The 23,019-nt window shown below is 30.3% G+C and overlaps 4 protein-coding genes across 4 annotated transcripts in view; 1 reads left to right on the top strand and 3 right to left on the bottom strand.

The window, feature by feature from the left end:
• The window catches only part of ec (ubiquitin specific peptidase echinus), a 69,356-nt gene extending 68,894 nt beyond the window's left edge, over positions 1-462 (bottom strand). Inside the window, exon 1 of the mRNA XM_018455787.1 lies at positions 407-462. The gene's annotated coding sequence lies outside the window, so the exon portion shown is untranslated. The remainder of the gene's footprint in view (positions 1-406) is intronic.
• An 8,764-nt stretch (positions 463-9,226) lies between these two features.
• Gint3 (GDI interacting protein 3) lies at positions 9,227-11,203 on the bottom strand. Its single transcript, XM_018455777.1, has 5 exons — positions 11,117-11,203; positions 10,592-10,741; positions 10,060-10,468; positions 9,710-9,975; positions 9,227-9,628 (listed from the first exon to the last, which is right to left on the bottom strand). Exons 1-5 carry the CDS (start codon positions 11,191-11,193, stop codon positions 9,241-9,243), a joined length of 1,290 nt encoding a protein of 429 aa, XP_018311279.1. The 5' UTR covers positions 11,194-11,203; the 3' UTR covers positions 9,227-9,240.
• On the bottom strand, positions 11,196-11,982 carry LOC108727601 (uncharacterized). The gene is made up of 2 exons (XM_018455778.1): positions 11,474-11,982; positions 11,196-11,276 (listed from the first exon to the last, which is right to left on the bottom strand). Exons 1-2 carry the CDS (start codon positions 11,793-11,795, stop codon positions 11,242-11,244), a joined length of 357 nt encoding a protein of 118 aa, XP_018311280.1. The 5' UTR covers positions 11,796-11,982; the 3' UTR covers positions 11,196-11,241.
• Positions 11,983-13,180: 1,198 nt separating this feature from the next.
• retm (real-time) lies at positions 13,181-19,281 on the top strand. Its single transcript, XM_018455790.1, has 15 exons — positions 13,181-13,408; positions 13,753-13,902; positions 14,123-14,254; positions 14,432-14,560; positions 14,686-14,789; positions 15,078-15,157; positions 15,236-15,538; positions 15,674-15,762; positions 15,841-15,978; positions 16,127-16,247; positions 16,323-16,447; positions 17,663-17,909; positions 18,017-18,132; positions 18,850-18,992; positions 19,061-19,281. Exons 1-15 carry the CDS (start codon positions 13,346-13,348, stop codon positions 19,128-19,130), a joined length of 2,010 nt encoding a protein of 669 aa, XP_018311292.1. The 5' UTR covers positions 13,181-13,345; the 3' UTR covers positions 19,131-19,281.
• Positions 19,282-23,019: the final 3,738 nt, after the last annotated feature.

Here is a 23,019-nt window from a genome sequence, read left to right as displayed (position 1 = left end):
ATCGAGCGGTCATTATTGATCATGTTTCTCTCTCTCTCTCTCTCTATTTTTCAGATTAATATAATATTTCTTATGTGAAAGATAAAATTCTGAAATTTTTTACTTTATCAATAATTATATCTTTTATACTGAAATCCTTTTTTTATCACTTTCTTAATTTTCATAGTATAATTCATTTACCTTTTAGTAAATAAAAAACATCGAAACTTCTACTGATGTGAGTGAGAAAAATTTTTGATTAAAAATAAACGAATTAGAAGATTCTTATCATATCAGAATTCTGGTTTTAACTAGAATTATAATAGATTCAACAGAAAATTCTGATTTATCTATTTTCAATCAGAATTTCAGTTAATTAGACTCTTTTTCCGGTATAATGTTAAAATAAAATAAATATTGGACTTACCTCTGCTGCATATGCGAATATTTCCCTCGTAAGTTCGAAGAAGCAATTTTCGTTACCGGAGTTCACGTCTGCATCGACAATCGCCGGCGACAGGAGCGGTTGATTGTCGCGCTGGACCAAACTGGTCGAACCACAATTGCAGTACCGTTTTATCGAAGTAATCCAGGACTTAACTCATCCACTGTCGCGACCGACGAAACACCCGCGTCGATCGTCAATAAATGTATATTTTTGTCACATACGTTCGCATATACAAATTGCGAAAAACGCAGCGATTCACGAGCGCAACGTGATCCTCGCGACGCGCGAAATATAAACGAAGATAAGTCACTGACGTCACACACTATCGCCGACAGCAAATAAACGTGCATCTAAAAATTTCAATATCGCATTTGGAACGTCATTGTTATCGATCGATCGCTGATCGTTTAAGATCGGCTCTTGAATCTCGACCGGGTCTGTTTTCCGTTTTTCTTTTAATTATGACAAACGGATGGCTCGACCGCATGAAAATCGTCTATCTCCAAACATCCAGTCAGCCGCGGCCGACAGTCGGCGTACACTGAGAAGGCCGCGGCGAGCCACGCGACTCCGAGACGCGAAAGCGAGGCCGCGCAAAATGGCCGCCGACTAGCGCGCGCTCCCATTGGTCGGCAGCGCTTGTCAGGTGCGCGACGCGCGTTATCACGCGCTCGGTGCGTTCGCTGACAATCGCAACGATAAAAGGCTCCGCCGCGATTCCTCGATACTCCGACACAAAGGTGCAATTGACGCTAAATGATACGAATGATTGTCATCGAAGGGAGCGGCCTACCGATCTCTCAGCTAATCAAACGCATACAACTTCAGACCTTTCACATTTACGTTTTTTTTTTATATGTGTAAGTGAATAAAATAAAAATTGGTTGAATTTTATTCGTCGAATACATTTATTAATATTACTATTAAATACATTGTATTTCAGTAAAGACATCCACTAAGTTCGTAATGTCAAATCATATCCATTGATTTATTTTTAATTATTTCTATAGGTCGCTACTGCTCCTATTTAATATGTCATTAATGTATTTAAAACAACGAAGTTGATCAATTTAACTGAAGAAATGTATTAAATTTGATCCAAGTTTAGTTTATTATTTATTATAACGTGCATATACATTATAATATGGACATTGTCGATTTTCAAATTAATCAGAAATTGATTGTTTATATTTTGACACACACTCTCTCTCTCTTTCAAGTCCGTCGTCTCTTGTCAAAAATGTGGTGACCTTTACCGCATATATCCATTGATATATATATATATATATATGGGGCCTACAATTTTTAAACTGGTGCCAAACGGCCTATTAAAAGAGATTTTGACATATGAAGATTAAAACTAACAAAATGTTATTTAACTCTAGAGATTAAATTATCATTTTACTCCTGATATCTAATAATGTGAAGAAAGACTCGATATTGTCTCATCTTTGTCTCAATTTCGCAAAATTTAGTCGCCTTGTACCTTCATTGATAATTGCACACCGTCCGACAACACTTTCCGCCGCCAAAATCTGTTTTTTCATCCGGCGGATGAAAATCATCCCCGCGACGAATGCAGAAATTGGAAATCCCGTTTCAGCCACGAGCAATTAACGATCTCCCGGTGGATCAGAGGGGCGTCCCCCTGGGCGTTCGACCCTACGAGGAATGCAAGGTAACTGCAAATTTCCGGTAGACTAGATTCTAAGCGGGAATGGGCGTATACTCTTCATTCGAACTCATTCCGCCCGTCCTTCTCGCTCCAACAATAACCTCGGGCGCCGTTCGCTTCCGACGCTCTCCGCGACTTTTCCCTTTTTACCTCATCACCCGATCGCAATTGCGCCACCGCCCTTGCGCGATATCGTCTCCTTTCGTCGGGTTTCTTTTGCGTGCGTAAACCAGTTATCATCTCTCGGATCTTGTCATTCCGCACTTCTTAACGTCGACGCGTGTAAGGGCGGCATCAAAATGATTCCGTTACACGAGAGATCTCGAGAATCTTTTTGATTTCAATTAATTTTTAATTTGATATTAAGCCACAAATTAAATTCAGATTTCGATAGATCTGAACAGATGATCCCTCATTCTATTATATTATCGTTTTTTTTTCTGACAAAGATAAATTCGATTAGCTTTAAAAATGTAAATGATATAACCATTGTGCAATTTTATTTTATACATTTTAAACGAAAACTTTGCAAACAGCGCAAATTTAATAGTTTCATCGACAGTTTAGAACGCTCAGAATCTTTCTGACAGATATTCCGATATCATTTCTCCCTTGTATGGAGAAAAGAACTGGCTCGGCGCGATCATTGCTACCTGTTTCTGCAACAGGTGTGCCGGGATCGTTAAGCAGATTGCAAAAGAGCGACGATTCGCGGTATGCGAGAATTACGAAGCGCGCGCTTATGCACACGCGAGCATTTACGCATGCATCCCGCGGCCATGTATACATTCTAACATTAGGTATAGGCAGCTATTAGATACGCGCGGTCGAACGGACGTTGAAAATCGCAAATATATCACGATTCTGTCATTATATGCTGCGCTAAACCGCTGATTTACCGCAAATAACCTCATGGTATAATCAAATGCGTACTCTTGATACGCGCGAGAAGTTGCGTCATAATCCTACATTACCTTTAAACTAAAGGATACGCAATCATTGAAATGATACAATTATACTTCTTCAATCTTTACAATCCTAGTCATTTTCGTCAAATCGTTAAGAAAGACTGACTGATGGAAAATTGATTTGTATACGGATGAAAAGTAGAAATATATCCCCATTTCAACAATTTCAATAATTCTAGTTGAGGCGTGCCAAAGCAAAACGTTGCAAATGCCATTTTATAAATTTTTCAGAAGAAAGGAGAAACTTTTTTTGTTAAATTATTACTTCAAAAATTTTTAAAAATTATTGCAATAATAACTATAAAGATATGTAATCAGTCTTTGCAAAATTTTTTAATTAACTATAATTTTTTTGAAATCGTGTTAAAGTTGTTAAAATTTCAAAACCATGTAAGTCCAAATAAAAATAAAAGTTGAAATGTTATAAATAAAAATACAAGTCAAAACATTATAAGTCCAAGTAAAAATGTTGCACAATGGATTTACAACGTTTTGAGTAGCACTACCTACTTTTTTCCACTTGTCGCAGTACTTTTTATATCAAATATTAATATTTGACAGAACATAGTACTTACAATCCATTTATGGAATAAAAAATATTTTTATAATTTTGGCACTTACAATATTTTGCACACTTTAATTAATATTCAAAGTACGAATATATGTATACACATATATACATTTGTATCCTTATGTCTTTCTGGTTTTGTAGACTACATAAAACATTACGACTTCCAAACGTTGCTCCACAATAATTATTATTAAAAATATAAAAAAACGCATACAACAAAAATATTGTTAAGAGGATCTAAAACATAGAAACGATTCTTCTTTTTGTGTTAAACCCGATTTGACAGGAATAAATGTTATTGACGTTTGCACGTTGCAATAAATTCGTCATATTCGAAGCAGAAATTGATAGTCTGTACCTTTGGAATAAGAAGAAAGCAGATCGGAGTACCAAACAGATCGATGTATCTAACCACAAGATGCAATACTGATTGGGATGAGAAACTAACCACGAGGCTGCGGTAAATCGAAGGACAATGCAAAGCGTCGACAAGAAAGTCCTTTATATCGCAGGCAGAAAACTGCAAAGAAAATCATTTCACGTTAGAAAAATTTCAATGAAATTAGCCAATAATAATATCAGATTGTTGTACAAACAAATTTGTAATTAAATTTATTAATGAACCATCAAACTGTATAGTAACTTTGTTTAAAATAAATTTTTTTATTAATCAAGCCATACGCCAGCACATGAAATATACTTTTCCCAACGTGATACAGTTTGTATCTACACTATTTAGAAATTTGAACTCTTAAAGTAATAAATTCCTCAAAACAGTTTTGACTGCCACATAATTTTTTAATGCTTCATTTGTTAAAAGTTAATTTAAATACATATTTAAAGCACAACTTACATATTTTATTATTGATATTATATAATTTACTATCAATCATTATCTTACATCTTTGTAGTCACAATGTTGGTCTTCAATAGTTCTCTATCGGAGTTTAAAGTCATGTATTTGGTGACAATTAAGTGCCTGTGTGTGTGTGCAGGAGATTCCACCGAGATTATAAAAAACACACAAAAATGGTTGAAAATTCATTAATATTATTATTTAATATATTCCCTGCCTGCTTCCAAATAACATTTATCGCTCAAACAATGAATCGAATGAGAAAAAAAGAAAACGAGAAAATGTTTTTTTTTTTTTCGAATCTCGTCTTCAATTTTCGATCTTGTCACAGTCTGTTGGATTGATAACATCTCACTTTCCTTAAACTCAGATCTAATGCGATAAATCTCTTGATCGAGTTTATCGCATTAGGCCTAAGTTTAAGAAAAGTAGGTCCTAGTTTCTTCTGCATGACAACGCACCTGCATTGCATTCTTCAATCGTTGTGTCCGAATTTTTGATGAAATGAAAGATTTCTGTGTTAGCTTATCTTCTTTATTCGCCTGATTTAACGCTGACCTTTTTTTATCTTCTAAGTTAAAAAAGGGGACGAGATTTGAGAATGCGTCATCGACTTAACAACTTGTAACAAAAAAACTGAAAGCCATTCAAGAAGAGTTTTCTCAAGCATTCAATTTGTTATTAGCGATGTAAACATTGTTTGGAAACAGGTGGCGGATTGTATTAAATAATAATATATAATATTTTCGATCTTTTTTTGTTTTTTTTTCTGGTCCCATTTTTGTTTTTTTCAGTGCGGGAATTTAATTGTCACACCATATATTCATAAGCTCTTTGTTAATTATATTATATATTCATATTTTTTCAATTTTTGAAATTCGTATAATTTCCGCGATTCAAAATTCCAAATTTTTACGATTGTAATTTTTGGAAATATATTATAGAAAATTCGAAAAATTTTTAATAGTGTAATTTAGACCTTTACGTTGAAATTTTCAACCTTATAATTCTAGGAATTTCAATTCTTAAATGTGTGTTATAATCTAGTATATGGAAATAAATCGAGTTGTTATACGTATATTTATTTATACAAGACAAAAGTGTTTCGTATTATTAATGCAGATTTTATCATATTTGTAAAAATTGCAAAATATAATACATTATTAATGATCATATATACTAGCAACAGCAATAACCCAGGTAGCAAAGTGACGTCTTAATAACGTTTTAATGATATCTTTAACGTCAATAAGACATCATTAAAACGTTGCCTTGCTACCTGGCAGCTAATAATACATTTTACGGATAAAATACAAAAAAAAATTACAATATTAATTATGATAAAATTCAATTTGTTAATACTCTATAAAAATTTGTTTATTAAATATTTAAAAAGTATTTTGATACTCGTGATATGTACAAATACACAAACATAAATAGAAATAAAATAAAATCGAGCGAAAAATTTCTAAAACTCGATGATACACAAAAAAATGCGTCGCCTAGATCCTAGAGAAAAATTCATTAGCAATACAATCTTATCTTTTTCTGCAATTGTTTTATCTTTTCCCAAAATGTGTCTTCACGTGTTAGATACGTACATCTAGTGAAAAATAAAAATTCCTCGTGCCGAGTTGCACGCGCCTAAATGCAGCGTTAAGCCCTATTCTGGCACGCAACAGGAAACGCGAGCGATTCAGTTCGAACAATGCGGTTAAAAAAGCGTATGACACACAACAATACGGAACAACCGCGACAGCCGGTACGTATTGCGTTTTACACACGCATTTGGGAGTGTCGGTCGATATTGCACGCAACGTGCGAGGCAACTTTCGTGAAATCATACGTGAATCGTCCAACTGGATCGGAAACTTGCTTACACCGTTATTAAATGCAACTAATTATACAAATTATTCTCGTAATTCAACTTAATAAATATTTTCTGAAAATTATTCACTGTAGGCTTATGGTATACATAACTATATAAAGAGAGTAAACTTTGTTTCTGCGAGAATCGAAACTTACATACGCACATTACCGTTTATACGCTACTTTGTCACAATACCGTTATAAGAGGAATCTTCATTTCACATATACGCACATGTCTATAAATACTATTGGGGGCGGTGTAAGTGGTGCTCCCAAACTGGTTTTAGATAATTATTAAGAGACATAAATTACAGTCAGCGATTCATCATGATTATGAATAACCGGTTTCCCTGAGAGCAGGCAACGCTTCATACTTCGTGCTATGTTTGTACAAATCTGAAGGCGCAACAAACTACAATGTGGATGAGATACGGATGTGGTAGGAAATAAATATAACAATTGTAAAATTTGTGTGAACGTAAAATCCGAGTTTTTACCGTTATAAGAGGAATCTTCATTTCACATATACGCACATGTCTATAAATACTATTGGGGGCGGTGTAAGTGGTGCTCCCAAACTGGTTTTAGATAATTATTAAGAGACATAAATTACAGTCAGCGATTCATCATGATTATGAATAACCGGTTTCCCTGAGAGCAGGCAACGCTTCATACTTCGTGCTATGTTTGTACAAATCTGAAGGCGCAACAAACTACAATGTGGATGAGATACGGATGTGGTAGGAAATAAATATAACAATTGTAAAATTTGAACGTAAAATCCGAGTTTCGATATTATATACAATGGCTGCGTTCAGCAGAGAAAACTAATCAGTTAGCGCTTAGTGTGATTCTTTAATATGATTGGTTTTTGTCTTTAGTTCTTCGCTGGATCTAAATGTAAGAATCAATTACTAAGCTCTGATTAGTTTTCTTTGCTGAGCGCAGCAATTGCCATTATGTATATAACTGCTATTATTATAATTAACTTTGTTCCGTGCATGAATCAATACATATTCATATTATTTATACAACCATATATTCTCCAATTAGATATGCAACAAGATTACTTGAAATAAATATGATCGCAAAAAAATATGTGTCGTAAGATATGTAAGATTAGATAAATATTATTAATACTTATTTACATACATATATTATATCAATAAAATTGAAAAATATAGTAAAATTGCATATATTTTCTTTACATTTATTTATATTATAGATAATGGAATAGATAAATGTACATACTTCAATAATAATAAATTTATTCATATATATTAAAAACCTAATCAACATATTCTGATCACTTTTCTTACACTAATTGGGGTTTTGATATAAATAATGTACACTGTTAAATTCATAATGTACCCAATTTGAGTTACTTTTTCTCAGTTATTTTCTATAAGTCATATATTATTGCTCCTTGTTAATATGTCATTAATTTAATTAAAACAATAGGGGAGAATGGTTTAAATCGGACCGTGTTCCAAATAAGACCTTTTTAATTTAAATGAATACGGTTAAGCAGATTTTCGTACTGTTTATAATGTAAAGACACCGAACATGTGATAGCAGTTTGACAGTTCTGTCATAACATTCATAAAATAGAGGCAAATATGTATTTTCAGCCATCGTGCGAAAATTTTTTTAAAAAAGAAAATCCTTGTAAATCCATTATTTAAAAATTTGAAAAGTAATTGATTTAAGATAATTAAAGAGTGTAGAATTCAAAAATATCAAGCATTTCGTGATCACTTTTGCGGTTTATTATAAAATTTGTTCCAAAGTTTGAAAGGACCCGTGTCCAAATCAGACAGTACAATGAATAACTTATAGGCCTGGTTGTAGTATTGGTGATCGGCTGACCAGATCTGGTCCAAGCAATTAAATCAGTAAACTATCATGAGTCATCAGACTCAGATTAGTTGAGTTCTATTGATTTCAATTCTAATAATATAAATAATCAGTAATTTCTTTTTCCGAAAAAATTTTTATCTTTAACTGTCAAATTGCTCGTTACTCAATACTAAGAAAAATACATTAAAATTATCTAAAAATCCATAAAAATAGGAGTTTTCGATTTGAACCAGAGAATGGTCCGATTTGGAACGGTGGTTTCAAATCGGACCGGAAAAAGCGTTTTTACATTTTTCATTATAGTTTAACACAGGTGAGAGATACGTCAAAATAATCTGAAGCAAAAATGAAGGGAATTAAATGATCTTTCCAATGGCACCTTCGATTTTACGATCGGACTTTATTTACGCCTTATAGAGAGCAAAAACTGCAAATAGGTCCGATTTATACTACTCTCCCCTATATAGTTAAACAATTTATCTCAAAAAAATGTATTAAACTTGATTCGAATTTATTATTTACTGAGAGCACACATTAATGTATGTAGTTTACATTAAAACCCTGGTAAAAATAAAAATCGGAGTGTAAGTCGAATGTAATAGAAGCGTAAACGAAACTTTTAGGAGGCGAAAATTGAAACAACGGGACATACAAGAAGTGTAAACGCTTCTTTTACGTTTCGTTGTTTCAATTTTCGTCTCCTAAAAGTTTCGTTTACGCTTCTATTACATTCGACTTACGCTCCGATTTTTATTTTCATCAGGAAACCAACCACAAAAATTAATTAATCTAGACACACATGGAAGTTAAAAATAACAAAATGTAAAACTCAAGAGGTTTTGGGTCATTGCTCTTTTGATATCTAACAGTGTACGAAGAATAGACGCAATGTATCAGAAAAAAATTCTCCAAAAACTGGAATGACAGAAAATTGTGACAATAATGCTAAAAGTGTCAAGAAAATATTTTTAAAAAAAGCGTTTTGAATTATATCTGTACCAGAATATATTATTTTCAAACTGTTTGTATATAAGAAAGCACATCTTCTTTCAAATATCTCTTAGGCATACTTTCTTTGTCGGTTACGTTCCAGGAGAATTCCACTATAGCTGTAGGAATTAATCGTAATTCTAGGAGTGTCTTTCCATGACATTCTTCTATTAGCTTAATTCCATCTGGTGTTATCAGCAAAAAGGGCACTTTATCATCAACTAAGTTTTCGGCAACAAACTCGGTTACATTCTGGAACTTTTCGTGTACCGAGAAAGTACCTTGCAATATTATTCCGTCTGGAAATTTAATCCGAAGTACGGCAAATTTATATCTTCTAAGTACACGCTGCTCATCTTTCTCCCTCATAGCCTTTGTTCTTAGCATTTGGTTTCTTTCTATGGCTTCCGTCCTAATAATAATCAATGTTTTCATTTACGTATGTTATCTATATATTCCGAGAGATTCTGCCATCTAATATATATAAACTTACCGTAGCTGTTGTTCTTTTTTTATTTCTTCTGGAGTTATCGTGAAGAAGCTGGGTGGTAATTCATTTCTCATACGAGCTTGACTAGGCATTAATACTTGTTCAGCAGATCTTAATGCTTCATTTAACATCGTGAGATTTTCAATGTTACAATTATCAGGACTCCATACTAAGAAGTCTTCTTCGTTTTCATTATGCAGTAATTTTTGCTGTTCAAAACCAGCTGCTTTTAAGAAATCTAATGCTCCTTCAATAGGCAAAACCTTTTCCTATAAAAATATAGGTCATTATATATAAGCTATTTTAAAAATTAAAATTATTTTAAATAAATTATTTAAAAGAGACAGTATTACTTGGAATATTTTGTTACACATTCTAATTTTCCAATATTTCTCAACGTTCGGATTGTTAATAATATTGTCCAAATATTTGCCGAGTGTTTCTACACAACTTTCGATCTTCTCTTTTCCGAAATTGCAACTTTGAATAATTAGACATGCTGTTAATCCTGCTTCTTCTCCCATTAACTGTTCATATAGAAATTCTCGTATTTTCTTTTTCCACTCATCCCGCGACAAGATTTCATCAGATAGATATGGGCAACGGAAGAACACATCAGTAACTGCAAAAATAGAAGGATCTACAATTTTCTTCTCTTTTAATGTCACTGTATCTTCTGTCTGTTGTAAACTCTGCTGCTGTGCTGCTTTTCTTTCTAATTCCAATTCACGTTTAACACGTGCTTGAATGGCAGCATATGATCTACAAATAATCGTAATATTAATCAGATTGACACGATAAAAATTCTAATAATCTTGCTAAAATTAAATAATAATATATAAACATGTATAATAATAAATAAAAATAATATTAAATATTACACACGTATTAAATCTTGGTTTGTCATTTTTCTTTGCTTCTAATCTTGCTAGAGCAGCTTGACCTGCTATTTTAGCTTCCTCTGTAGGCTCCGCCCTCCTTATTGGTTCTTTAGGCTCTGTTGAAGAACATATAGTACTGGTAGAATCCGTTAATCTATATAAATTGAAAACAGTGCGATTAGATGTCATTAATTAATCTGTCGACGTTATTGCTAACTCTGTATCAACAATTGAAAGCTTGCTGCAACAGAGCTAATATACATTTTGTAAAAACAAAGTAATAAAATTAAAAACAATAAATTAAAGAATATAGGTTATGAAGTATATAGAATTTATATTAATAGAATATAAATGTTTCGACCCTCGATTTTGACCTTTTGATCAAGTAATATAATATTTTTTACATTACTTTAATTTTAGAGTATTTAGATTTTAATTTTAGAGTCCATTTACTCTGTTTTTACAAAATGTAGGTTAACACACTGTTGTAGCAAGCCCTTCGATTTATATTATTATTATTTGCAATTACTTGTATCCCTTTCCTGCTTTCACAAATTTTGAATTCGTCTTCTTTTTTTGAAAAAAAGACTTGATTTTATCAGCCATGTCTGTTATAAAGTCAATAGACTGTCCAGTAGTCAAATATCTAATATATTATTCAGTTGATGAATTACAATCTTCAGTAACGCCTGAAAGGTGTTTTATGAAAAATATTTAAAAATCATTGTTAATTTGTCTAAAAATTATCGCCATTAAATTACAATATTTTTATATATTTCTCAAATATAATATTAGGATGACGAAAAGATACAGATGTTGGTATCCTTTACATAATAATGATTTTTATAATTACGCGCAATAGGGAAAAGTGTTCACGCGATCTTACCTGTCTTCATGAATTGCTCCGTAATTCTGGAGCCATAAATGTGCCAAGCAACGAAGATCAACGCCACGCTGCTCAGAAATGTCAACAGGAAGACTTTGAGCAGTTGTAGCTGAAAATCGTCAAATGACAACAATGCTATCAATTCGTGGAGAAATTCGCGGAGCTTCAACGACGTTTCGTCATCAAAGATAACGATGTCGCCAAAATTAAAGGTTAGACCGAATGTCGTCGACAGAAATGAAAACAGGTTGAGCACGTATTTATTGATCGCCTCCGACAAATAGTTCGTCCAAGGACACGAATCCTCACATGCGCTGCTCATCACATGAGAGAGAAACTCTTTCTATCGAAATTATCACTTGCACTCAATTCAATCTCGAACTTATCGAAATTCTTATCGCAGCTGATAGCAAATTGCAGCAAAAGACCAAAAGTAGCTGTAGCACGATTCACAAAATATTAAATGTTGGGAAGCCACGCAAGTTTCCAATCATCACACCGATCATGACACCGATAGGCTACAATTCGAAGATTGCGACGTCTTTCTTGATGAGTTTTGGAATGCGTGAAAATTGTAAGATCGATTGAAGAAAAAAGGGATATCATCATGAAACTTTATCCCTAGGATGGAAAGTGAAAAGTGAAAAATTTCCCATTAGCTTCAATGATAAAAATTTTCACTTTCTATCCTAAGAATAAAGTTTCACGATTGATACCAAGATTTCGAAGCCATATTAGGACTACCCAGTTTCTGCCTCTATGCGAAAAATTTTTCATTACTTTCCAAACACCCTGTATATTCTCAAATATTTAGACCTAAAACAATATTCGTATTTTTGTGTGCGTATATTACATGACAATTAAGTTAGCAATTTATAAAAATATTTTGATATTTACAAAATGTTACTTTATTATAAGAACTTTTCTATTACATTATTTTTATATTGCAATGTACAGGGTTTGTGCAAAAGTTATTCGTAGCGTTATTTCGATTTGTATAATGTTTACGTATGTAAAAAATTTGGCAATTCCATAAAGTAAAATTTAAATTTTAAGAATCTATTATTTGAATTGTGATGAGAAATCAAAGTTAAAATGCTTCTTTTATTTAATCCGCGATAACTCAGTATAACACAAAATCTTAGAAACATTGAAAGTCTTAAATTATTTCAAGGAAGTTATAATAATTCCGCAAGCACTATGATATTTGTAATTATTTTTATCACCTAACAGCGATAAATGAAGAAAGATATCGTGTGTCATTGAGAAGTTTTTAAATATACATAATTAAAATACATGCTGCCTATAAAGCATAAAATGTGTACAATCTAGCTATAATATCTCTATAAAACTATTATAATTAATTAACATGTATATTTACAGTTTGAAAATAAAAACTAGATAAAATAAACTGCAGTAATATTTTAGGTCGTAATTTATAATACGGGACCATATTATAATTATAATGAAAAAAAAGGAGATTAAATTAAGTCTATAGGTTGAATTAACCTCTGATTAAATTAATCAATGTTTAGTTATAGTTTAAGATTGTCGGTATTCCAAAACTCATCGAAATGAGTAACATCTGCAAATGTTTTTCATGATTGTGTATTACTTAAGTTACAGTATCGGATTCAAGGTGGCACTGGAAATCACGACCACAAAGTGCAGCGGGTTCGCGAGCTTCTGTTCCATCTAGTCCTCGCTGAATAGTGACAGTGCTTTTGTGAGAGCGCTGTGAGTTCCGTCTGCTTCCGTCTATCAATTGATTATCTGTAATGACTACACTGTATATATCTATACTGTGATTGAATTATCATAGGTCTCGTGCGTAATCGGAGTAGATTTGATACTTGAGGGGAACCAATAATCATGGTTCAGCAATACCAATCGCCCGTGCGAGTTTACAAGCATCCTTTCGCTCTTGTCATGATGGTGTGTTTAATACTATGTGGCCTTCAAACTTGACTGTCATAAAATATTTATTGCATTTCGTGCTCCTATGTCCTTCACAGAACATATGCCATATCCCAGAAAATCCAATAAACGATTTCTCATTGCAAATACCTATATTGAACTATATGGAAGCAGCAACTATCTTTTAAATGTCCCTTTCTCTTTTTTTGTTTCAAGTTTTTTTTAATTTCGACTGCACACAAATTTTTTGTCTTTGATCTTTTTACTTGTCAAGTATTCCATGAGTTATTTCAATACATTATAATATGATACACTGAGCGAGCAAAAAGAAATTTAAAAAAATCTTATTCTTTCTTTTACAGGCATATGAGCGTAGGTTTCCAACTTGTCCACAGATACCAGTTTTTATTGGATGTGAAATTATGTTAGATGAAGAGAGCGAGGATAGTGCTGTTAGAACCACAGAAAGGCGATGTAAATTAAATGTTGAAGCACCTTATATCTTAAAAAAGGTTTGTTCATATATATATATATATGTATATAAAAAAGTTAGATTGTCATGTACACTTATTCTGATACTTAGTTTGATAGATCTAAAACATCTTATATTTTCAATATTAGATTTGGTAATTTTTTTAGAAAATAATATAGATGTAAAAATATTTCTTAGAGAACTAAAATAATTTCTTATTAGTATAAATCCTATATTCATTAATTAGTAATTTATTTCAGATAATTGGTGTGGATTTTGTATACTTTATTCAAAGGAATGTTTTAAATAGGCGCAATAGTGTTTTAGAAATAGAAGCATACAATGAAAGCTTTTCCACTAGAGTAACTGTTATTGAAAAATTTAAATATTTTGTAAGTATTATATATAAATATTTATTATAAAAAAATATGTAATAATCATAATAAATTTTATTTATGTATCCTTATAAACTTTTACTTTATATTAGAAATACTGTATCTAGAATATTTTCTAATTATATATAATAATTATACAATCTAATACCATTGTTTGCACACACATATTTTTAGATTCACCCTGAAAATCCAGAATGGACTTGCTTCGAGCAAACTGCAAGTTTAGATATTAAAAACTTTTTTGGTTTTGAAAACTCAATGGAAAAGTTAGCGATGAAGCAATATGCACAAAATATTGCTAAGGTAATATATATAATAATTACTATATCATACCTATTTTTAAAATAACAGATATGATAGAGAGTTATAATAAAATAGAAATTATAATTTTTTTATTTCCTAAAATGTAATTACATATTTAATTACAGGGTAAGGAAATTATCGAATATTTTATAAATCAATTGAAAGAAGAAGGTATTACCTATGTTGCTGCTTGGGAAGATCCACAGAAAAGATCTTCTGAAGAAGAAAAGTAAGTATAGTGCATTAAGTTAAATGTAATGCATTAGAGTCTCTTTGTACAATTTAATTGCATAAATTTCACATTGCTTGTAAGGGAACATCATGCTGGACGAGCACATATACACACTCACATGTATACAAGTGATTGTTTCTGTAAAATAATATTTAAAACCTTAATTGTAACGTCTTGCAATTTTAATTTCCAGCCTTAAACATTTAACACATTTTACCTAAATTCATACTAACAATTTATATTGAACAATATTTTCGGTCTGCAATGGTTACTTTTTTTATATAGGAAAAATGTGGACGAAAATAGTGAGCTATATAGCGAAAAAGAATTATGTAATACCGACAACAAACTACCCAGCAATAGAGGTATATTACCTTTTTGATACATGTTATTTTGCTATAATAGCTAGTAGTTAATTTTATGTTTGTTTTCTTTAATTATAGAAATGCAACTATCATCGGATTATATAGAGAGATACTTAGGAAAACTAGATATGCTTCAGGAAAGCAAATTAGTGCAGCTTAGACATAGCATTGAAGAACTAAGGGGTAGTTCCGTACCAGGTTATGCAACGCTTCTACGGTTCTTAAGGGCCACGGAATTCTCTGTTGAAAAGGCTAGAGAAATGTTAACACAATCCTTACATTGGAGAAAGAAGCATCAGATCGATAAACTTCTAGACGAATATGAAATGCCACAAGTGGTTAAAGATTACTTTCCTGGTGGCTGGCATCACTTTGATAAAGGTAATCGTCTATAATAAACTTGCTGCAAATGTCACGCTATCCTAAGTTATGGTATGAAGAGTAATGAGTCAGTACATGTGATATAAAAGAATATCTGACGTATCACATCTTCTATTTATATATTCTTTGATGTAGACGGACGACCTTTATATATCTTAAGGCTGGGTCAGATGGATGTTAAAGGTCTACTTAAATCTATTGGGGAAGATGAATTATTATTATTAGTAAGTTATTAGTAAGTTAAAATGTTTTAAAATTGAAAATTTTTCAAAGTGATTTAATAATATCTTATTTTTCTATAGGCTTTACATATCTGTGAAGAAGGTCTGCACTTGATGGAAGAGGCTACTACTGTTTGGGATCATCCGGTCTCCCAATGGACACTATTGATAGATTTAGAAGGTTTAAATATGCGACATCTATGGAGACCTGGAATAAAAGTATGATGATTATTTTAAATATATACCATAAATGAAATATAAATTTTAAATGAAATAAATACTTATAACTATAATTCCTTAATATACTGTTATAAATTGTTATACTGTTAAATCTAATAATTTTATATTTGCTTAATTTTTGCTTCAGGCATTATTGAGAATAATAGAAATAGTTGAAGCAAATTATCCAGAAACAATGGGAAGGGTTTTAATCATGCGTGCTCCCAGATGTTTCCCTATTTTGTGGACACTTATCAGCACTTTTATAAGTAGGAATTTTTTCAATTAATTTAATTATATAATATAATATTTTTCTAATCATATGTCATATATCAAAATTGCAGATGAAAATACTAGGAAAAAGTTTATTTTTTATTGTGGTACAGACTACCAAGAACAGGGACCCGGTGGTCTTAATGAATATATTAATCAAGAATTTATTCCTGATTTTCTCGGTGGTTCCTCAGAGGTAAGATATAATAATATTAATAATATTAAATGTTGCAAATATCGCACTTAATATGAGTACTTAATACATAATTGTGAATAGAGAGAGTTATGAATGTAGTTTTTATATTAGTCTTTATATTAGTATAAAAGACATTTAACAGGTTTTATATGATATATTTATTAATAACTTATTTTGATCATATTTTCTTAAAAAGAATACAATATATATTATTTTATAACGATTTATGATATATATATATCATTAAAGGATTATAATAATTTTTTTAATACGTTACTTTTTGAATGTAATATTTTATGAAATTTCTAATTATCTTTCTTTTTTCCTTTGGAAAAAAACAATAGTGCCGTTTTTTATATTTATTTACGTTGGAGTAATATATTTTTTGTATACGTGTTGAATACTAGGAAATGAATATATGCGAAGTCTATAATATGGTACCTCGAAGATTTTACATTTTCGACGCAACTGCGAACAGCGTAAGAAAACGATACAAAATTTATGTTAAATATGTTGTAGAAATTTTTTCTGCAGCTAACTGGCTTTAGTGAAAAAATATGTGACGTTTTTATAGTTATTAAAAAATGCACATTGTGTATATCATTATGTATATATTAGAAATATCAAAGAAATTGGTCAGAAAATTGTCATGTATAATATCAGCAGTTGCTAGATACATAGGCATTGTCCGTGTCATATTCGTATGTTTTTATCTGTGATCATCTACGCCTGAGAGAAAACCATTTTGTGTAAATCATCTATGTCGTCATAATTTTGTTATTCATATATAAAATACAGGAATTTTATCGATAGTCTACGTTGAAACATTTATCTGTGTATTATCAAATATATAGTTTTAAGATATGATCAAAATCATGTACTTATACATATAATGCACGCAAGTTCGAGCACTAATTCGGAAATATAGATTAACACTGCGTGCACAAAAAGTGAAGTAATTTTGCGTATTCTTGCTAGTTAAATTTCAGAGTATTTTATACAAATTAAGCTCAAAGCATCTATCAATGAAACATATTAAATTACATACTTAGACTTTGAATAAATTCACGAAAGTTATTAAATATCTGAAATTTGATTAGCTATTAATCTTCACAAAATTTAAAATTTTAAATATCTTTAAGATTATATAAGTAATCTAAACAAATACAATTAAATATATGTCTAAAATTGGTCTCTTTTTATTATAAATATCAGACATACGTAATGGAAGGTGGAGTAGTACCGAAAAACTTATACAGAGTGGATTTGGAGGGTACTACCGGTGAACACGAGCACAGTCTGTATCATTCTATTAGCTTAAGCCGTAGTCAAACTCATCATGTGTTCATAGAATCGGATGATCCGGGTGCTGTCCTGACGTGGGATTTCGATGTAATGCGTCATAATGTAATATTTACAGTACTTCACAAATCTCGAAACAGTGAAAACGGTGCTATTTCAGGTATATTTTAATATTAAGAACAGTGTTATGGTGAAACAAATATAACATTTTTTAATTAAAATTAACGATATAATATGTACAGTTTACAAGCAATAATTATTTTATAGAACTTCCAGAGCTTGCAATAGGGGGTGATCATGAAATCGTTGCTGCAAAAGAATTGAAAGATAATTACATTAAAGTCGAACATAGCATAATTTGTCACGATGGTGAAAGCATCCAAGTATGTATTCATGTAATTTGTGTACTATATTGTATTTTTAGTATTGTATTTAGTCAAATTTAGTGTATTTTATATATTTGATGAAGTCAATATTTTTAATATTTTTATATCCACATATCGCTCATTTGTTACAATAACTATATAACTCAAAACTGTTATTTTTTAGTTGCTTGCAGAAAAGAACGGAAACTTAAAAAAAGAATATACTTCAAAAGAATTTTTATTACAATCAGTTATTATACTTAAATTGCACTTAAAAATCAACATTACAAAATTTTAATTATTTGGAAATAAATATTAAAATTTATTTTCTGGAAAACTTTGTTTTTTGAGTCATTGTTTAGTTGTATAGTTGTATTGTAGCAAATAAGCTATCATATCAGTTACAAATTGAACGAAAGATTTGTACAAAAAGACATAAAAGTATATTCTTAATATAATATTTAATTAATTCTTTTGTATTTTAATTTATTATCATATTAAATTATAATTATTATAAAATATTATATTATGATTTAAATTATAATTTATTGTTTCTTCTGTGTTAAAGAATTTGCATATAAACATATTTATAGTAATATAAAATTTGATATATATTATTTTCTCGTAACTTATCTATTTTTACGAATAATTGTATGCGATTATTTTGTACATATTAATAATTATAATTACATAATTATTACTTCTATGGAATTATTAATTCTTTTTATATCATAGGGTACTCATATCATGCAGGATACAGGTACTTATGTATTACAATGGCAAAATCAAGAAGACCAAGTCGAATTTCTTCCATCCATTAGCTCTCATAAGGCTCAACTTATGTACTTTTATGAAACATTACCATCTGCACATTACAGGTACTTATACATATAAGATATATATTTTCCTGGTAGAATAATCTTATAATGATACTTTTTTCCTTCAGAGGTTCAATGATGAGTTTACAGTCAGCCATAAGCGGAAGGTCAGAGGCTAGTTCATCCTTATCCAGATGAAAAGCAATGAGTACGAACGTCGAATTGCAGGAGACATGAAATTTCATTCGTAATATTTTAGTAATATGCGTTGTAAAAATACGAATCTCATTTATGTTTAACGGAGCTAAAATACAATTCACATTTTAGTCTAATATTTTAATTTTGTTGACGCGGTAAAGCTTCTCTCTTTATTCATAAAGAATTCAATGCTGTTCCAAATCTTAAGCCTAAAATACTCGTTTCCGTAACTACATAACCGATGTTATCATGTTATATACAATATATAGTTGTTAAGCAATAATACAGTATATAATAATGTTACCTAATATATTTAAACTTTATTTTTTCATATAAAAATAAATTAGATGAAATTTAATACTCAGAATAAAGTCATATGTACATTTTAGAAATCATATTGTAATATAAACAGTAGAAATCTCACTGCAAGAGCATATTATAGTTTCAAGCTCCAAAGTGGACGATAATCCAAATTGTGTAAGTGAATTGTGATTTAATATTAATTTATATATACATATATTTACATAAAGAACACGGGTAACAGAAAACGTTCTTCCCTCATAAACTTACATTTTACTAAAATTTCGTCTTAAAGAAAAATGCATAAGCATACTAATTTTTATAGCATAATAGTAATTTTATATGTTAGAGTGAAATTCCATTACATTCCATTGTTGAGTGATAGAACACATATTTACATCATTTTTTACATACTTCCACAAGACATATTATGCAAGAAGATTAATAATTATGTAATAACAAGTTCTCTAATTAGAGAATTGATAAGAAGAATTATAGTTTAGAACAGGCCTGTCCAATTTAAGCTCCGGAGCCAAAATGCAAAGCTATCGACGCAAAACAATTCAATGTGAGTAAGATTTCATGGACTGTAAAATGTTGATAAGTATCGCTCAGGCGCGTATCAACACTACAGTCTCCGAAATCTTACCCATGTTGATTTTTTTACATCAATGGCTTTGCGTTTTGGCTCTGGAACTCAAATTGGGCAGACCTGGTTTAGATTAATTTATTATTGATATATCTTGTTCAAATTAAACATCGCAGTAACTATAGTTTCAAATCAAGCTACTTAGAAATTAATAAGAACATAATAACATTTAATAATTTATTATGTGCCAAAACAAATGTAAAAACTAATAAAAAATATTTTCAGTACAATAGAACAAATTTTATCATAAATGAAAGTGGAAAAAACTAGTTTTGAGGTAACAATATAATTATATACGGAATATAATTTATCATTTATTTATTAAATATATGAATGTTTTGGCAGTAACATAATATTTTAATAAATCTGTTATTGTTAACTTTCTGGTAATCTACAAACAAGAGTCCTTAATTTTAGATGTAACAGTATAAATTATCTAATAAGTTAACATAATGATATGTAAATTAATAACGATTAATTAATTCTAAAACGCAGGATACTCGAAACATATAAATTATAAATAATTATAGTCAATTACAGTGCATAATATAAAAATAATGTTAAGAATGCTCATACTTTCGATGGCAAATATATGGAAATATAAGCTGAAAAAGCTTTCGTGTAAGAAATTATCTTTAATCATCAAAAGACATAATTTGTGAGAACACAAACTCTATTATCAATTCATTATATCAATAAATAGAAATCTCTTTCTATGTCTTCTTAACAAATTCTGTCTTGATGATTACTGATTACAACTAATAGTTCAAGTGAGAAAACATATTTTTAAAATGCAGATTTTTAGAATGAACACAGAACACATGTGTTTTTACTAGGATATATAGCGAAATGAAATTGTATGGCCGGCCAATAATTGTTAAATAGTTAGTTAAAAATATCACGTTTATCGTTCATCACTGTAAGATATAATTAGCTATTTTAAAATGTAGTATAACTAGTATACGTAAAACGTGTAACAGATTATTATATTATGTGAAGAAATAGGATGTATACATGAGTATACAATTTATTGTTTTAATGATAGACAGGAAAAATTTGTAGAATTTATTCCATAGTATGCAATTTGTGTCTTCTTTACGACTAGAAACTATGTAGCAACTAAAAAATTACAACATTGTCTCAAAGTAAGGGAAAAATTATGTACCTATGTCACTAATTTGAAATGTCACATAATATAGCGACGTAGCTAGTAGTACTGTTATTTCTATTGTCATCACATACAACATTGAAGGCAATAAAGTTGAAACAGACTTATTCAAGAGGATTATTATTGTGAATAAAAAACCCGCTTTCAAATTTTAATATTTTATAAGCAGTAAATAAATGTGATACATACTAGGGAATTTTCTTAAATCAGGATAAAGAAAGTAACAATAAAAGTATAGTTTAACAATTTCTTTGCAGTTTTTTTGTAACACTTCTATAATTCATATGGAGAGTATATATACTTCGCAACCGTACATTTACGCATTCATTGTGTACAGAGTAATTGTATATGTGAAATCGTTCGACATTACTAGACTAGGGTATACATATACACATATAGTATATATTCCCAGAGCTACATATATCGGATATCCTTACATATATCATGCAGGAACTCTTATACTTTTCAATCCATTTCAAAAGAGATAAAATATAAAATTATTTCGTATTAAAAGTTATTAAATACGTAAAAAATTCGCTCTTTGTATAAAAATAAAGAGACGAAGTACAAAAATCGTATTTCTATTTACCCGCGTGTATATAGCGTTACGTAATTTTGCAACGTGACTATTTGTTTAAAAAGATTAAAAATGTAATACAGTAGGTATATGCCTATATATTTTTATTGTAAACCAGAAAATTTTTATATTTAAATTTTTTTTTCAACATATCCATATCTAATATGACCATGAATAAATGAACTATTTGAAATATAAACAATGTGTATACATAATAATATATTATTATAAATAAATTATACTTTTCTTTCATTCTTATAAAAAATAAAAAAATTGCAAATATATTATCTTCATCACTTTTTATGAGATATACTCATCATGTTTCTTAATAAACACTATATTGAATAAAAAATATGCAGAAATATCTTACAAACAAATTTATAATAGTTTGTAATGATAAATTAATAATTCAAATCAGGAGCGGCCCTTGAGGTAGGCGACCCGGGCAACCGCTCGCGGCGCCAGGGCATTGAGCGCCGCTCAATGAGGAAAAAAATTACTGTTAAAAAATTGATGCACAATTCCTATAACAGTTGCTAGTAGGGAACGTAGCTTTAGTAAATTAAAGCTAATAGAAACATATTTGCAGTCTTCCATGAGTCAGGAACGGTTAAATTTATTGGCATTGTTGTCGAGAATGCGTTGATAAACTTCATTTTAGTGAAGTAGTGAAGGAGTTCGCTGACGTGAAAGCAAGAAAAAAGTTCATGTGAAAGTTGCCAAATTTGAGGAAGAGATAAAGTTTTTTTATAAGATAACAGTTTTTTTTAATTTGTATAAAAAACCGTTTAAACAAAAATACTATATAAAAAAATAATAATTAAAAAAATAAAAATTTTTTTTATCTAAAAAATACAATAAAAACATAAAAAACAAAAACATTAAGAACAGGATCTTGTTTGCTATGTCCTCGTTGTGATCCTGGGTAGTGCACAGAGCAAACGTGGCAAGAAAGCCACAAGGGGGGAGGGGCGACTTTTAAATTTTTTGCCCGGGGCGCCATAATTCCTCGGCCTGGCCCTGATTCAAATAATGTAATATTATATATGTAAATATCAGGCAGATAGTTTGGAATGTTTTTTCCATTTTTTAATCTTCGATTTTAGGCATTATAAAAAGGATGATTGTGATTATTATATCACAATGATTTTAAAAATGATATAAGAAGTATATCAAAATAATTAGTAATTATGCT

Source organism: Mycetomoellerius zeteki, unplaced genomic scaffold, assembly GCF_001594055.1.
Source record: "Mycetomoellerius zeteki isolate Tzet28-1 unplaced genomic scaffold, Tzet1.0 scaffold512, whole genome shotgun sequence".
NCBI classification, from domain to species: domain Eukaryota; kingdom Metazoa; phylum Arthropoda; class Insecta; order Hymenoptera; family Formicidae; genus Mycetomoellerius; species Mycetomoellerius zeteki.
This window is presented reverse-complemented; position numbering and strand designations above follow the sequence as displayed.

What these genes read in the sequence shown, in the direction of transcription:
- Gint3 (XM_018455777.1), bottom strand. Translation starts at nt 11,193, where the DNA reads ATGGCTGATAAAATCAAGTCTTTTTTTCAAAAAAAGAAGACGAATTCA. An exon ending in GACAAACCAAGATTTAATAC is followed by an intron (nt 10,469 to 10,591) that starts GTGTGTAATATT and finishes GATTATTTGTAG; the next exon opens with ATCATATGCTGCCATTCAAG. An exon ending in TGTGTAACAAAATATTCCAA is followed by an intron (nt 9,976 to 10,059) that starts GTAATACTGTCT and finishes ATATTTTTATAG; the next exon opens with GAAAAGGTTTTGCCTATTGA.
- retm (XM_018455790.1), top strand. Translation starts at nt 13,346, where the DNA reads ATGGTTCAGCAATACCAATCGCCCGTGCGAGTTTACAAGCATCCTTTC. An exon ending in AGATCTTCTGAAGAAGAAAA is followed by an intron (nt 14,790 to 15,077) that starts GTAAGTATAGTG and finishes TTTTTTATATAG; the next exon opens with GAAAAATGTGGACGAAAATA. An exon ending in AAGATGAATTATTATTATTA is followed by an intron (nt 15,763 to 15,840) that starts GTAAGTTATTAG and finishes ATTTTTCTATAG; the next exon opens with GCTTTACATATCTGTGAAGA.
- LOC108727601 (XM_018455778.1), bottom strand. Translation starts at nt 11,795, where the DNA reads ATGAGCAGCGCATGTGAGGATTCGTGTCCTTGGACGAACTATTTGTCG. An exon ending in GGAGCAATTCATGAAGACAG is followed by an intron (nt 11,277 to 11,473) that starts GTAAGATCGCGT and finishes AACACCTTTCAG; the next exon opens with GCGTTACTGAAGATTGTAAT.